This window comes from Pan troglodytes, chromosome 10, assembly GCF_028858775.2.
Source record: "Pan troglodytes isolate AG18354 chromosome 10, NHGRI_mPanTro3-v2.0_pri, whole genome shotgun sequence".
In the NCBI taxonomy this organism is placed as follows: domain Eukaryota; kingdom Metazoa; phylum Chordata; class Mammalia; order Primates; family Hominidae; genus Pan; species Pan troglodytes.
Genome location: NC_072408.2, coordinates 95,398,365 through 95,415,856, shown reverse-complemented (window position 1 = coordinate 95,415,856; position 17,492 = coordinate 95,398,365). Strand labels below are relative to the sequence as shown.

The following is a 17,492-nucleotide window of genomic DNA, read 5'->3' as shown; positions in this document are numbered from 1 at the left end:
AGATGGAAAATACAGTGTTCTAGAGATGTAAAACCCATGTATAAGCAGGGCTGACTTTTGTGTCTGCACGTTCTGCAGGGTTGACTGTGGGACTTGAATATATGTAGATTTTGGTATACCTGAAAGGTCTAGGAATCAATCACCTGAATATACTGAGGTACTCCAAAACTACAAAGAGTAGATGTTAAATACTCTCAGCTCCCAAAAATGATGAGTATGTGAGGTGATGGATATATTATTTAGCCTGATTTAATAATTTCACAATGTATACATAAGCAGAACATCACATTGTACGTGGTAAATAGATACTATTTTTGTCAAATATAACTTAATAAAGCTGGAGAAAAAAAATAAAATTCTCCACTTCAAAAAAGCCTTAAAGGGGCCGGGTGCAGTGGCTCACGCCTGTAATCCCAGCACTTTGGAAGGCTGAGGCAGGCGGATCACCTGAGGTCAGGAGTTCGAGACCAGCCTGGCCAAAATGGTGAAACCCCGTCTCTACTAAAACAACAACAACAACAACAAAAATACCTGGGCGTGGTGGTGGGCACCTGTAATCCCAGCTACTTGTGAGACTGAGGCGGGATAATCGCTTAAACCTGGGAGGCGGAGGCTGCATTGAGCCGAGATTGCGTCATTGCACTTCAGCCTGGGAGACAGAGCGAGATTCCATCTAAAAAATAAAAAATAAAAATAAATCTTGAAGAAAAAAAAAAACAATCATTTGCTATGCCTCCAGTATCCAAATTAAGCTCATTTTGATATTTGATGTTCGATATATTTGTACTAAGAGTACCTAATGTATAAAAATCTTTCTAAGCAACTATCAACTTGGAATCATGATTGATGTGCTGTCTATACATATTTTTTCTAACATGAGAAAGTGAGAACGCAGTCCCCCACTAAATTATGCAGTCGAGTTTCCCACATTTGGGGAAATCACAGAAGTCAGCACATCTGGAGTGAAATAAACAAGCTTCGCCCTGATTACAGGTTTGGCATATTCATGTTTAACAAACGCACCGGAACTAATTAAAGCAAATTTGGAATCCTACTCTATTATTAAAATAACTAATTCCTAAACTCATACATTATTCTTTCTTTTAAAGATCACTGATGTTAATGTTCAGCTAATATTTTCTTTTAAAAAATTAATGAAATGCTTTGGAATGTTCTCCAGTTATACAAACAAAAACAGACACATTCTGGAGAATCAATAAAATATTTGAAGTATTTTTTAAGACTGTACAGCTGGAGCTCCAGGTTTAAATTAGAGCTCTGCCATTTACTAGATATGGTTGGTCAAGAAAATTAACCTTGTATTTCATCGTCCATAAAATGGGAATAAAATAATAAGATCTACACTAATAGATTTGATGAAAGAATTTAATGAGATAATCTATGCGAAGTTCTTAGTCTGGCACCTGGCACATGAATAAGTGCATCACATAATGATGTTAGCTATTATTATTGTGGTTGCATTATCTTTCCGTTCAAAAAAGTACAACTTTCAAAGCCTTGCTGTGTTGGCGACCTGTAGTTTAATAATCTATCGCTTCTCTTTCAATCTTAATTTCTAAAGACACAGTAACAAACCATTCCAAATGAAGCGTCTCCCCTTGCAATACTTAAGCTTGAGTCAACAATTCTTGTAATTATTAAATATTCATTCACTAAAGTAATTGTTTTTTTTAAAAAAATAGAGGTGATAGGACAATGGCCTAACTACAGATCGCAATTAAACTTTATTTCTCTAAGGCAGGCAGGGTGAATTCTTTGCTCCGAACCTCCCGGACTCCTCTCCCTCTCCGACTTTGTATAACAGAGGGAGCTCCGAGCCCTCTCTGGCGCGCGAGGTATTTCGTCTGTCCCCGGGGGTGCCAGGTGAGCCCCAGTGGATCCGGGAGGGTAAGCTGGGACTCCTCGCGAGCAGTAGCTGCAGGGTACCAAGCTTCGCCCTCTGCGTCCCCGCGCCTTCGCGGTCTCCCGCCAGTGCAGGTCCGGGGCCCCCAGGCGAGCGGACAACCTCCGCGCCCTTGCCTGCTTCTCGCCTACCCCGGGCTCCGGAAGGGAAGGAGGCGTGTCCGGAGCAGGCGGGCGGGAACTGTATAAAAGCGCCGGCGGCTCAGCAGCCGGGCTTCGCTCGCCGCCTCGCGCCGAGACTAGAAGCGCTGCGGGAAGCAGGGACAGTGGAGAGGGCGCTGCGCTCGGGCTACCCAATGCGTGGACTATCTGCCGCCGCTGTTCGTGCAATATGCTGGAGCTCCAGAACAGCTAAACGGAGTCGCCACACCACTGTTTGTGCTGGATCGCAGCGCTGCCTTTCCTTATGAAGAAGACACAAGTGAGTAGGGCGCGCCCGGGAGCTCCCAGGCTCTCCAAGAAAAATCGCGCCCGGTGCCCCGGGGAAGCCGGCGCTCCCTGGGACTTGCAGCTGGGGAGTGCAGGGCTGTGCCTGCCGGGTGAGCCAAGAGGATGCGGGGGAGGCCGGCGTGGTGTGTGATCCCGAGCCGAGCCGGGTGAGCCAGGGAGAAAAGGAGTGGGAGTGCTGAGAGGGAGCCGGTGTCAAGTTTGGAGCCTCAGCAGTTAAGTTTTGAGCTGTCAGTCGGAAACCGTAATTCCCGTCTGGTGGAAAGATTGGCTTTTGGGCCATGGAATGTTAAGTTATCACGGGAAGGCATGTCTTTGCATAGGAGACGGTTTTCCCGTGGATTCCGGGAGATTATGAAACAGCACCCCACGCGCCACCCTCACTAGCTTTCCCACTCAGATTTATTTGTGTAGCCCCGAGGTGGGCGCCGGGCACCAGGAGCGGCGCGAACGCGGGTGCAGCCGCGGGAGCGAAGCCAACGCGGAGCTCCTAAGCGGCAGCTCTCGGCGGGGCGGGAACCTGCCCGCCTGCCCGGGAAACTTGGCTCTCGGCGGTGTCTGCCTAGTTTGCGGCTCTGTGTGGGCTCTAAAGAGCTCTGGTACCTCCACGATGCATGCACCTTTTTCCATTTCAAAAGGGATAAAGGCTTTTTATAAAATAGGCACCTCTGAATGATAGTGATTGAGATAATTCCCAGTGCTGCTAAATTCTGCATTATACATAAAGCACTGTGGGTAAAGCGCTGCCTGGGGGGACAATTAGATTTTTTTTTCCCTTGAAGAAAATACCTGGTTCTTCGTTTAGAAAGGGCCGCCACGGTGCCCCTATCCACAGTTCTCTTCACCATTGTTGATTGTTACCTCCTCTCACTTTCCCCCTTAGAAATTGTTATGTGTTATCTGCCGCGGTTGGCTAAGGGTTGCCCTTTCACCCCCCAGAGGTTCTGTTGGAGATTGCAGTTCCTGAAACGTGTGGAAGGGGTGGAAGTGGTGGGGAAAAAGGAAATCGGGGTGTTTGTACACATCGTTGGTGTAGAATGAAGGCATCAATGTGCTCAAAATGCTTTATCAAATGACCTGCTTAGCATCATATTTTAAACAGATATCTAGGCCTGCAAAAAGTTGCAAGACTCTAGCCCCTTGTACCGGTGTGGTAAAAGGCAGGGGAAAGGGACATTGCCTGGCTAAAAGAGGCTTGCATAGTGTCTAGAGCACTCTCTAAGAGAAAAGACGCGATGTGCCTCTCCCCTCTCTTACGAGCAGGTTAGCTTTCAGGCAAGGCATTGAGCACCGCACCTGGAATCACCACAGCGTGCTGTCGAAATGCAAATGTTAAAGATTCTTGCAACAAAAGAAAAGTTTTATTGTAATCTCTTGATTTAGACAAGCTTTCTGCGAAATTATAAGAAGGGTAGAGACCTATTCCTTCTTATAGTAGCATCTGCTCCCATGAATCGTGGTGAGATCTGGGGGAAGAAGCTGCTACCTTCTAGTTCAGGAAAAGAGCCTAAACCTTCCTATTTAAACAAGAACACAGGAGACAGATAAGGTTAATGTCCAACACTCCAAAGCCAGGGGATGTACTATCAAGTCACTTTGAGAGGCAGTAGGATTGATTATCCTTGCACCCTTGCTTTGCAAAACAAATGTGAGCTCTGTAATCTCCTTTCTCGCTTTGATTAAATGGCTGTGTAAATCGGATTACATGGAATAATTCCATTGAAAACTAGAAAGAGGTCAATCTAGTCTGAAACATTGTGACTGTGGCATTAGTGACTCAGTGCTGCCGACCAGAGAAATTTGAGAAAGCTAAGTATTTTAGATATGTGACCTGTTTGGTCACACATCACACAAGTTAAAGTGCAGGCCCTTTGGGGGAACTTGCTGATGTTAAACGGCTTGTAGGCAAAGGAGGGCAGTACCCTTGTTGAATGAAGGCATTCATTGCCTAGGATCTAATGACCTTCAAGGTTTTTTTTTAAGAATACTTCTAGCGATTCCACAGTCACTGAAAAAGGGGACACTGGAAATAGCCCAAAATCAATAAAATAATCTGCAGAAATGGAGGAGGGGATTAGATCTTTCATATTGTTAAATTTTCTAATCCAAAAATTACAAAGACATTTTCTGTGCAATGCTGCATGGATGGAAGGTAGCCTATGTAAATTGGACATTAAGAAATAGGATCGATTGTTCTGATTCTAATGTTATCCTCACCAGGGAAGAATATCTATTAATATTTAGTAGTTTAAATAGTCATTTATAAACATGGCATCAATACCATGGTTCTATTATAAAGCAACTTGTTCTGTACTCTCCTACTACCCCACATATAAAAAAAATTAATAGTAATATTTTAAAATGGGGTTTGATTTGAATTACACAGCTCTCCAAGAATCATGGGGACTCCAGGTATTCTAGCCTTTCCGTCAAGCTAAATAAGTGTGAAAATTCCATCAACAACCACTTGGGGTTTGATGAATGATTCATTCATTTAGCATGTGTGGTACACTTCAGTATTTCCAATATAATGACACAGGCAATAAATTTAATCACAGTTCTACAGAAATGAATGTCTTTTGAATTTTTCAGATTTCTGTTTGATTTTATTTTATTCAGATTGTGTGGTTTTACAGTTTTCTAGAGGTGTTTGTGGCTTGGGCTTAGAAAAAACATCTCTTTCAATGTGTAACTATTTTTTAAACATAATATTCTGATACACCATATTGGATAACAATCAAGGCACCATATTTTGCAACACTGATTAAGATTTGGTTAAAAGTGCCATTAGCTTAATGTGCCTGGTGTTACATTTATCAATGTTGTGCTTACATTTTAGTTTGGGGATGGTTTGTGAGAAGTGTCATAACTCCTGTCAATTTCAGAAATACTGAGATAAGAAAGATTGATCTTGCAAACAATGTAAAAAAGGCCATTTTAGGCATACTAACTCTCAGAGAATAAGCAAATAGAGTGCTAATTTTCACTACTCCAAAGAAAATATCTCTTTTATGTCTGTATGAAGTTTGTCATGTGGGTGATGATGCAAGTTTACTTTGTAGAAGAAAATTAACATATTTATGAAAAGAGCATTTTTTTAGTCTTGTCCTTAAGATCACTCAATTTGGAATGTATGCTTTGAATAATTCTAATTTATGTAGCTTTTAATTGATACATTCTGCCAAGACTTTAAAACCCAAGTGCTAAGTTGATTACATTTAACATAAAACAAGGAAAATAACCATATGGAAATCTGAAAGTCTGGGCCAAACCAATTAAAATTGCTAAATTTTATTTACGTCTAACTGCTGATTTGAAGATAGCAAATTCTGGGTCACATTTGTTTTTTAATAATAGGTGACTGAAATGTTTCCATCACCATAAATCACATAAAAATTTCTCACTCAAATAGCAAGTGTGGGTATTGGAGGTTTTTTACATGGATTGGCAAATTCCACTACATGTGGCCTTCGCTTTATATCTGAGAATAAAGCATATCTGAGCATATATGAGAAACACCTAAAATATGGTTGGTAGAAGGATTCTAGTTTCTAGCTTCTGAAGACTTAGATTCTAATTCCTGTTTTACTACTCATGAGACAGATGACCTTAGGCAAATATTGTTAAACTTTTTGGGATTTCTGTTTTTTGTAATCTGTATGATGATTATAAAAGTTATAAAGATTTTTCTCGCATGGTGGTTTTAAGGACTAAATGAAATTTTATATGTGTCTTTATACCAGCATAGTAGCTTACTATATGTACAGTTTGAATTTATTGTTCCTGAGAAGAGAGTGCCTGCTGGCCTACTTTTACAAGCCAGAGAAAAACTGACTTATTGCAGGTAAATTATGCCTAATGAACCAAGCACAGAGACCAAGTTTTCCTAAATCTACATCTGTTGATTTGGTGACTCCCATGATAGGCTAATATCTGTTTATAGACTATAATTAAGACACATCAATCCAGGAATATGTGAAGACAAAGGTGATATGTGGGCATAAGAGGTGCTACGTTTTTGAAGGTTTTTCTTTTAAAGTACAAATGAATGAGATAATTAGAATAGAAAATAGAAATGGAAAATGGAAATATTATCTTTATCGCTGACTCAGTTTCATATTTCCACACTCTTGCTAAGTTCTCCTTGTATGATTCTAAGGAATTATTTTATTTTATTTTATTTTATTTTGGACTAAAGAGACTTGGTCAGTTTCCCATCCCTAATGTTCTCGCACTTGCTTTTCTGAGTGAGGCCATGCATTCATTTCTGTGGGGTGTCTTTGTTGTCTTTACCAGGCAACGTGCAGTGACATTTTTTTTTCATTATGCTAGTTTGAGACTTTTATTTTTCTTTTCTGGATTATCTTAATGTTCCCTTTTGTAAATTATTTTTATTCCCTTTTGTAAATTTTATTCCCTTTTGTAAATTAGGGCAAGGCATTTGGATATAAATCTCTGAGGAGTGATCTTTTATCTTTCTTTCTAGCACATAAATCATGAGCAGCTGCAAGAAACTGTTCTTGGTCTACACACTGTTCTTGGTCTTAGTCACGTGTGTAGCCAGAACAATTTACAAAACAAGTTGAGGGAACACCAAGATATTTTTATAATATATGCTGCTTTCAGGGTTGTTTTGTATAGGCTCTGTTTCATAGAGACAATTGACTGCAGCCTTTCTGATTTATAGATGCAGCAAGATGTGTTTGCCTTTTCACTTAATTATGGGTATACTAAAAACTGTTTACAGGGGCTGCGAGTTTAAGAGAATTGTCATGATCTCATCTCTACCTATTTCTTTCTCTATAGAAAAAAGAGGTGGGGGAGTGATTTTCTCATAGCTGGGGCTCATGGTTCTTTCTTTAAAATCATAATGCGTGTCATCTAAAGGAAGACTGTTCTTTATGTACCTGTCTTTGTCCTTTGGCTACATTTTACTATTTTTGTAGGCTGCCACTTTGGCTTGGATATTAGGAGGCTGATTTCTTTTATTAACCTGGATAATAAGTAGTAGTAATTTGGGAAATTATTTGAACTCCAGATCTTAGTTTGCTCAACTGTAAAATGAGTAAGTGAGACTAGGTGATTTCTAAGTGCCTTCTGGTTCTAAAATTCTCTATTTCTAAAGTACTAGTAAAATAGATATTTGAACCAGATGGTATTTAAGCTTCCTTCAGTTCTCAGATTTATGCAGCCATTGCTTCAGTGTGAATACACATTATAACCATTGTTTTATGATTATGAATAAGCCAATGGGGAGAAATGTAGGAGATTTAAATCTAGACTGTTCTACTTTTATGCATTTCACCTACTGCTTGATATTTCTGTGTAAAAAGAATGGTATTTACACTTTCCTGTTTTAGCAAAATCCATAGTTAAAGAGGATCTTTACTTTCTCTGTTCTAAATTTTTAAGTTCTATGAAAAAGAATTCTAAGATAAAGTCAGCTAACCAGAGGAGATAAGCTTACAAAAGGTAATGCTTCCCTGTATTTGCCTGTTTTTTTCTGTCCCTTTAACTTCCAGTAAGTGTGTGCATGGAGTTGAAACGGAGAAAGAAAACCAAGAAGGGATCTGATGATGTAGTAGAAAGAGCACTGAGGGGAGAATCAGAGGAACTGATCCTACCCTTTGCTCTGCCTCAAGATGTGTGAACTTGGACTAGTCTCCCAGTCTTAGTATCTCTGAATCATGCCCAAGATAGTTAATCCTGAGAAGATAGTGAAGATGAGAGGCTGCAGCTGGAGACACAGAGGTGGAAAGAGGAGGGACCCTCAGGGAAAGGCAGTTCCTGCAGATGATACTATGCCAAATCTCTCCTTGGCTGGCTTTTGTCTGGGTCCAGTACCATCCTTGGAACAGTGCTTGCTTACCTCCTTTCCTTAGCTGAGAGCTGGAGCAAACCCAGCAGCTAGCCGTAGCCCTTTTCTTTTTTTCTTTTTTTTCTTCTTTTTTTTTTTTTTTTAGCAGTCAGAAGCTATGGCAGTCTTTTCTTGTTGACATGAGAATATTCCAAGATCAGCTGGACCCTCCTCAAGCTAGGAGAACACACATTTCTCAGAAAACAGGGCCACAACCATGACGATAATGTTCTTCTCTAATCACTGGCATTGCCCACTGAGCTATCCACTAAAACAAAGTTTAGAATTGAGGCAATAGTCTAGAAAATTAAAAAAAAAAAAAAAGTAGCAATGGCTATTATTGGGATATTTGGATGCAGAAATTCAGCACTTGACTTTGTGCCTGTAGCTGTTGCCCTGGGGCTCTTGAATGCTGCTGATTAGAACATGGGTAAATTGGGAGGGAGCGGGGCAATAAGGTAGCCTTTTCTGTGTTCCGGGTACACAGACAGCAGCTCAAACTTTGTCTGTTGCTCACAGAGAATGCCTTTGCTCTTTAGGGTGACCATGTAAAAGGACATGAAAGGACCACCGCAAACTCATCGGTGCTCACTTGAAAAAGCAAGCCTTGTTCACCTTTGCAGAAAGGGCATCCCCACTGCATAATTGCATCCCTGTGCAAACCTGGGAAGAAAGAGCACAGCTTGGAGGGGGGCGTTGTGTTTGTCTTGTATGCCCATACTGTGTTGCCTTTTCAGGAGCAGAAGTTCATCTGCTGAACATAAGCCCTGTGAGTGCTTAGAACTTTTCCCTCTTTTTCACCTTGACATAAAATCCCTAAAGCTGAGGACCTTTCCCTTTCAGTGTCTTCACTCTGCTCCAGGGCTGAATCGCATCTCATTATTGGCTTGTTTCACCTAAATGTGAGTATTTGAGTGGCAGTGAACCAGGTTGCCTCTAAGGAATACAACTGAATAGTGGTGGTCTATTGCGAAGGAACCTCTTAGGGCCCTACAGTGCTGAGTTTTCTACTGTTTACTTGGAGTTCTTTTCTCAGTGCCTTCCCAAACAACTGCCTTGGGAAAACACACAGATTCTTTGGCTTCCAAGAAGAGTGTGACGGAGAAAGTGTGCTTTGTTATAAAGGCTTTGTCACCCTCCTGGATGTGTTATCCATATCGATGTACTGGCTGTTAAAATTCATGTTCACTGCAGAACTTTAGATGGAGGAGTGGGAAGAAGGGAGGGTAGAGATGTTTTCATATAAAATTGTTTCTAATGTGATCTAGAAAACCCAAGGATTGCAACACAGACCTCAGCAGTCATACATCATTATTTATGGTTCTGTGTAAATGTACAATTTAACGCTTCTGAAATAGTAAACACATTAGGGATTTCCTTTTTTGATGAACAACCAAAAGCTCTGTGATTGCTTTAGTTTGGATTTCTGGCAACTTTAGAAAACTGCTGTATTCCGTGGGCCCTACTCATAAATCTTTGATGTGCTCTGTTAGTCAGAGGACTGACCTTAGCACATTTGTCATTCTGCTGTTTGAAAGATACATTATCACAGTATAGGAGAATGGCTGGTGCTTTCTACTTCCAGGTGGTCCAAAGTGGGAACTAAACAAAATGAGGGGATAATAAAGGGATTAGGCAACATTCATGAAAAATTAAGAGGAAATTATTAGCATAATGTTTTTACTATTTGGATGACATTAATTCTATGTAGAAAAGCACTGAACTACAAAATAGGGCTTACATAATTCTTCCACTATCTTTGTACCAAATTATATATATATATATAATATATATATAATGTACATATTTATATTTATTCTTAGCCCCTGCCCAGAAAAGTGTTTTTAAAACTTTACTTCCTGTTTGTAATGTACTGAAGCCACAGTACTCTATGCTTTAATAATACTTTAAAAATAATGTACCTTTTTTTTTAATTTGAAACTAGGGTCTTTAAGAAAAAAATGTATTTAGGCATTTATTAAGCTTGCTTGATTTATTTCATATATAGATACACATATGACTGTAGCTAATTTTAATTTAAAATTATAAGTAGCTTCTAATAATGCTAGCAAATCCTTATATAATGCTTACAATGTCAGGACCTGTTCTAAGCCGTTTGCATTTATTTATTTATATTTTTCAATAATGAGACTTTTAAATCCAAGACTGATTTGACCATTTATTGTTTGCACTTCTGTACAAATGTCACACATAATGATTCAACTTGAAGAGATGAAATTTACTGTACTATGTGTCAAGTGTTTGGCATTTAAATGTGTAGCCATTTTAAATAGCTTCTATCATTATATTATAAAATCAAACCATCCTGATAATAGATCATCCCAAAATGGCACTTAGTAGAAAACAGTTCCAAGATTAATTAATTCACAACACTTTTCCGCTGAGAGGTAGTTATTATTTTTTTAAACCCCATTTCACAGATAGGAAAACTAAGACAAGGTCTTTCTCCTGCCAATCCCAGGTGTTTATTGCAAAAGAGACTCAGCTGGCATTAACCACAGCGCATTAGTGTGGCTTATTTAATACTTCAAAGATATGCATTCTGTTTACGTGAACATTGAATCAAAAACAAATGCAACTCAGATGTTCAAAAAAGCTGCCAGTAATAGAATTTGGACAACAAAAATTTCGTGATTGCAGTTGCCTCAAAGAGTGGCTCCTGCCAACTGCTCAGTAAATACACTTGGAATGTTGTGAAATGAATGGAGACCTAATTCAGGTTGTTAGATACTGATACATTTTTTATAAGCCTTTTTTCTAATGGCAAAATTTTAACAATTGTGCTAGGTCTGTTATACACACAAATGTGTTTGGTGCATGACTGGCAAGGCTACTTTGTTTACTATTTTACAGCATTAATTTTCAGTGAATGCATAACATCATTTACTTAGTGAAACTGGAGACAATGTGAGAGAATAGCAAAGGTTTGAATGGGTATAGATCAAATGTAGTATTGGTTCTGCCACTTACCAACCCCAGTAAGTTTTTCTCTTTGAACTTCACTTTCTCAATATTTAAAATGGGCACAGAAGTAACCACCTAGTAGTAGTATTGATGTGATAATTAAAAGAGATAGACTGTCTAACATCACAGCAACTGGCACTTACTTAATAGAGCATCATTTCCTTCTCTAAAAGAATAGTAAATCACACAGAACATTATACAAATCTGTATGCTGTAAGAAATAACTTCAGTGTTAGTAATTCCTGGCTTTGGCTATAGGGCTTTCATAAATAAAAAAATTAAAACCAATCCTTAGAGACTAATAGCTTAACTCTCTTATTTATACATTATCTATCTTATTTGACACTCATAAACACCCTTAGCAAATTTTTAGAAAATTTTCCCAATTTTGTCTTCTTTACTTTTCTCCCCTTTCTGTTGAAAAGAAATAACAAAGTAGGCCAAAGACAAGCTGTTTAAGAAGTAAAAGAGCAGATTACTGAATAAGGAAATATAAGACAAATTAATAAGTTAATAACTGTGAATTACTCCCCATGGGTGAAACACCATGCCACAAACTGCACAAGTGTATCTCATTCGATTGTAGCAAAATGTTGTAAAGTACATATTATTATTTGGCATCATTTTTTTAACAAAGAAAAATAAAAAACCCTGAAGTTCAGAGAGATTAAGAAAACTTGCCCAAAATGAGAATTTAAAAAGTGCAAGTAAGTGGAAGAGCTTGTATTTGAAGCCAAACCTATTTAAATCTAAAGGCCAGATTCCTTCTAATCACTACAATATAATGCACCAATATAGACACGCATGCATACACATACAAACTGTAAGGCTTGAACTTCTTTGTTTTTTTTTTGTTGTTGTTGTTGTTGTTTCTAATTTATTTGTGGAGAAGAAGATGCATTTTAACTTTACACCAGAAAGACTGAGAGCAGGCAAAGCTGAGTCCTCCGGTTGAGTGATGAGTTGCATCTGACCCCACACTCCTCAGTACTTACCAGAAGTGTAAATGGCTGTATGTGAGCAACACTCCCACAGGTCAGGGAGCCTGGGTTTCCTCATCAGGCTTTCCCACCCATCTCCCCAGCAGTCAAATGGAAACCCCTTGCCTGACTCATCTGACTGTTGTGAGGGAATCTCATTGTAAACTCTAAAGATGTCGTCTTACTTTATGGAATTAGGAATTACTTCATTGCCAAAAAGCTTTCTGTCTTTCAAATAAAGTGGTACGTTGTTGGCAGAGGGCAGATTTTAAAATATTTTAAAGTTATGTTTCAAAATAACTTCTTGGAAATAGAAAGATACTTCAGAAATTACTTTTATCAATTTGCTCTGATCCTCTTTACATGCTGTTTTGGAAGATGGTTTTAAATGTCTGTGATCATATTAGGAAACTATTTGATAATAATGTCGTTTATGTCTGGGTTTTAAAGCTACCAGCCATTTATATTGTGGCCTTTGTTTTGTTCATTTCTTATCAATCCAACTGCATTAATATTAAAAAAAATATTTTCTGCATTAATATCGCAAGATTTTAAATGGGTGATTGTCAGCACAACCTTATCAGCAGCCTCACCTTGTAACATACTCAATAGCAGTTTAGTACAAATGAAAATGTTGGCTAAAAAGTCCTGGCATCATCTCAACACAGGTAAAGGAGACAACAGAACAGAGATGTGCTTAACCAAACTCTGCAGTCAGATGGTCTGCTTTGGTTGCCTAAGAACGAAAACCTCTTAGCCTCAATTTCCCCATCTGCCAAACAGAATGAACAATGGTACATTTATCATAGGTAGTTATAAGGATAAAATGAAATAATCCACAAAAAAGCACTTAGTCCAGTGCTGGACACCAAGAAAATACTAAATAAACATTTACTCTTGCTATTACCATTAAACAAATGGTAATGTAATGCTTATCAATAGTGATGGTTCCTTTCTTAAAGAAAGTGACTTTAACTGCAAAATCTCCACTACCAGAGTGAAAGGGAAAGTTGAAGCAATTTATCCAAGTAACTCCAGCCTCAAATTCACTTTTGTCCTGAGTAATGTAGTTGTTTTTATTCTTTTTTTAAACAAAAACTGAAAAAGAAAAATGTGTATAATTAGAATCACAAAAGAGTTTACCTAGAGCAAAGTTACTTCTTTCTATCATGTGCCCAAGATCGCGGCACCAATATGTGGTGGCTGCTTATGAAACAGATTTGGATTCAGAGCTCACATTCCCAAGCTCTTTGCTTTACCTGGAATTAGGGGGACAGAACATGAGTCATTCCCATTTTGAAATAGTGAGTGATTGCCTACTTTTCCCTATATGAGTGAAGTCATTTTCAGCATCCATAGAAATATAGCCACTTGTCAAAAGAAAATGGAAAGAACATGGCTTTTGTGTCAAAAGCATATAGATTTTACCTCTGGCTCTTGACTCTAGCTTGACATGGGACCTTAGGCAATTTATTTATCTTTCCTTAACCTTCTCTTAAACTTCTGTAAAATGGAAGAATAATACTTTGCAGCTTCCTTCTCTTGTTTCCTCACTTTTTTCTCTCCCTTCTTTCCTTGTTCTTTCCCTTCTTTTTCTTAAAAACCTGGAAATAATGTTATATACCTAATTTGTAATCACGAATCACAATCACTCAAATAATTGTACTATTAGAAAACAATGTTTTTCAGAATTAACACGGTTTCCTGCTCTGCTTTTAAGAAGTAAATTATATTTCTCAAAGTGTTTGGCTCATTGGCCTTGTGTAGACTGGAAGAAGCATGGGGTTTGGAGTTAGACAGAATGAGAGTTAAATCTTAGCTCTACTATTATGATTACAACATGATATTTATTTCCTTCCTCTAGGCCCCAATATCCTCATTGGTGTAATGGGGTTGTAGGGGTAATAGTACATAGTTGGAAGAACACAAGAATTAAATGAGATTATAGTCTGGGCATGGTGGTTTATGTCTGCAATCCAAACACTTTGTAAGACAGAGGCAGGAGGATTGCTTGAGCCCAGGAGTTTGAGAACAGCCTGGGCAACATAGTGAGACCTTGTCTCTACAAAAATATTCTAAATTAAATAAATAAATAAATAAATAAATAAATAAATAAATAAATAAATAAATGAGATAATATGTGGAAATTGTCTGACCCAGAAGTGATGCTCAATAAATTGTATCTGTAAGCTTTAGGGAATGGATTATGCCAGCAGACACATCAGTATGTATTAGACTGTCTGCTCTGTGTCTGTAAGGATGTTGACACATGTTGGCGACCTCACAAGTTGTGAAAGTCAAGAGAGTAATTAACTGAGCAGTGCTCTACATACTATACTGTCCATTCAGAGGCCTAGTGTTGTTGTATTGTTCTCAGACTTGAGCAATAAAAAATATAAATTTTCCAAGTACATGAAAACTTTAGTTTATTAATGTCTTCTAAAATGAGCCTCAAATTAGTTTTTGTATAGTATGATCATGAATAGCTTTGGAGACTCATAAATCTGGAATCATCTCTTCAAACTGTATGACTTTGAGTCACTTGATTCTTCTGATAACATTCTGATTTTCTCACTTGTAAAATGAGGTTTATAATAGTGTCTAAGTCCTAAGGTGACTGTGAGGATTAAATAAGCTAATGCATAAGAAGGGCATTAGGACAGGTACCAGAAAACCTCGGTAAATGTTAGCTCCTTTCAAATAAAATGCAGTTTTGCATTCAAAGGTTGTTCGTTTGTTGTTTTTATTTTTTTTGCATGTGTTGAATTTAATAACTTTATAGAATCAACAGTTTGGAAATGTTTCCATTATGAATTCAGGTTTTATTTTCTTGTCAGTGACTCTGTTTAGTTTAAGGGCTTGGTTGTCCAGATTCATCTTTGAGTAAGTTTTGTATCAATCAAGACAGATGCAAGTTACTTTTATCAGTCCATTACTTCAGGTAAACAAGCATTCCATTCTTTGACAGAACATTAAACTGTTATGTTCTTTTTGATGGAGTGCTGATTTGTTCAAAACACTTGTGAAAGAGAGAAAACAGCTCCTGTTTTATAACTCTTTTGTAATACAAAGTTTGTTTCCAAAGGTTTTCTGGAAGTTTCTTGATTGAATCTTTGATTGTGGATACCACAGTGATTAATTTACCAAGCCGGAAAATGTGGGAAGTAATTTTGGGTTCAGTTCAGAGTGGGATCTAACACAACACTTTGAACCAATATTAAAATGCAGAAATCTCTTTTAGATATTGAAAAAGAAAAACAAATATATATATATTAAAGTCCCTGCTTTTAAGGCCTAAAGGAGAATGTAGTAGAAACACTGACATGTGTAATTTTTGTGAATTGCTTAGGAACAGAATTAGATTTAAAAAGGAATTCCTTTTGCACTTTTCCCTGAAGATTTGTGTCCTAGCATTTGAGGAGTAATACAGGAAAGTCAGAACAAGAACTTGCTGACAGCACAGGAGATCCATGTCCTAAATTCATGTATGTGGTACTGTGTTGCTATGCAGCTTTCAGGATGTCCATTTTATTGTCCATCAAAATGTAGGGGTAGATCCTTTAATTTTAAAGGTTCTTTCTAATGCACACAATCTAGAGTTATTAACAGAAGTCTGACTGTGTCATTACCCTGGCTAAAATCCTCTACCGACTTTACATTACCCTCAGGATAAAGTCCAAACCCTCAGCACACTATACAAGGTCCTCTGTGGTTTGGCTGTTGCTTATCTCCACCACTCCCGAGTGGTAAGTTTCATTCCAGCGTCACCTAACTATGTACAATGACATACCTATATTGCTGCACTTGGTTTCCAAGGCCCTGAGGGCCTCGCATTTGGGTAGCTTTGATGGTTTCTACTCCAGGAAGTCCTCCCTGACTTTTGTTTGCTCTTTTTCCTCAGCCCCTCTCCCTGCTATGTTGTTTAGTGATCTTACCCTGAGCTCCTGTAGCATTTAAAAAAACAATCATATCACTTATCACATTATATTGAAGTTATTTTTTTACTTACCTAGCTAAGTTGTCTAACACTGGTATCCCTAGCTAGTGCCAAAATATTGATAAAGATTTTCTGAACTAAACTATGAATTTAATGCCAAATGTCTCTTTGAGGGACAACATCCACCTGTCAGCATTCTAAGAATGGATCCAGACATTTGACAATTTTGTGCCTGCTGACCTCAGCAGACACATGAAACTGCATGTAACACTGTCCTGTATAAACATACATACATTGTTCAAACAGAATTTTCCTCAGAGAGAGAAATGATAAATGAGCCACTTTGGGTGGTAGAAGAGAATGGAGACAGTAAATTAAAAATAAATAAATAAATAAATAAAGGAGAAGGTGAGGCCATTGCTTGCCATTCTTAAGGAAATGACACAATAGGCTGAATGACAAGGGCCAGTTAAAACTCGCTAATGCCAGATATATGAAGACTTAAGAACCAGAAAGGATTTTAGGGCAGAATATTGTTGATGATGGTGAAGAGGAAAAATGTTGATTTCCGATGCTTATTCTCTGTGCCAGGTCCTGAGCTAAATGTGTTACATACTTTATGTCTCCTGATTCTCCCCACCTGTGAGGGTGGTGGTAGTGTGATTATTCCATTTGATACAAGAGGAGGAATCAGCTCACAGAGGTTGAGCAAATTTCTCAGCATCTTACAACTCTCAGTCATCAAACCTGATCTGTTTGTTCCTAATTTCTTGCTTAGTATTAGTACTGTTGACATTTTCTCACCTAGAGATTTTGTTTGTTTGTTTGTTTGTTTGTTTAAATGGAGTCTCGCTCTGTCACCAGGCTGGAGTGCAGTGGTGCAATCTCAGCTCACTGCAACTTCCGCCTCCCAGGTTTAAGTGATTCTCCTGCCTCAGCCTCCTGAGTAGCTGGGATTACAGGCACGTGCCACCACTCCCGGCTAATTTTTGTATTTTTAGTAGAGATGTGGTTTCACCATGTTGGCCAGGATGGTCTCGATCTCTTGATCTCGTGATCTGCCTGCCTCAACCTCCCAGAGTGCTGGGATTACAGGCCTGAGCCACCGTGCCCAGCCGAGATTTTTTTTTGATACATAATAATTCATGAGACTATTACAAATATGGTAAATGGATTCTTCCTTCCCAGCTCACCCACACTCAAGATGCTTCCTTTAAAATTCTGTTAACAATTTGTGCTGGTTAATAGGTAGCTAGTGCAATACTCAAGTAAAGGATGTTGTGTAGTTTTGGATACTGAGATGTATAGTCTTTGTCTAAAAGGAGTTGAAAGACAGAAATATGACAATATGAGAGGGTTTAGA

General features: G+C 38.4%; 1 protein-coding gene across 4 annotated transcripts in view; it reads left to right on the top strand.

The window, feature by feature from the left end:
* The first annotated feature begins 1,818 nt into the window (after positions 1–1,818).
* KITLG (KIT ligand) overlaps positions 1,819–17,492 on the top strand; it is an 87,855-nt gene continuing 72,181 nt past the window's right edge. For 2 of the 4 annotated variants that reach the window (XM_016923954.4, XM_016923953.4), the window contains exon 1: positions 2,142–2,344. In XM_016923954.4, coding sequence (XP_016779443.1) covers positions 2,330–2,344 — 15 coding nt within the window. In that variant the 5' untranslated portion in view covers positions 2,142–2,329. Of the gene's footprint in view, positions 2,345–17,492 lie in introns of all 4 variants that reach the window. The other 2 variants (XM_003313839.7, XM_509255.9) reach the window with 2 other exon arrangements.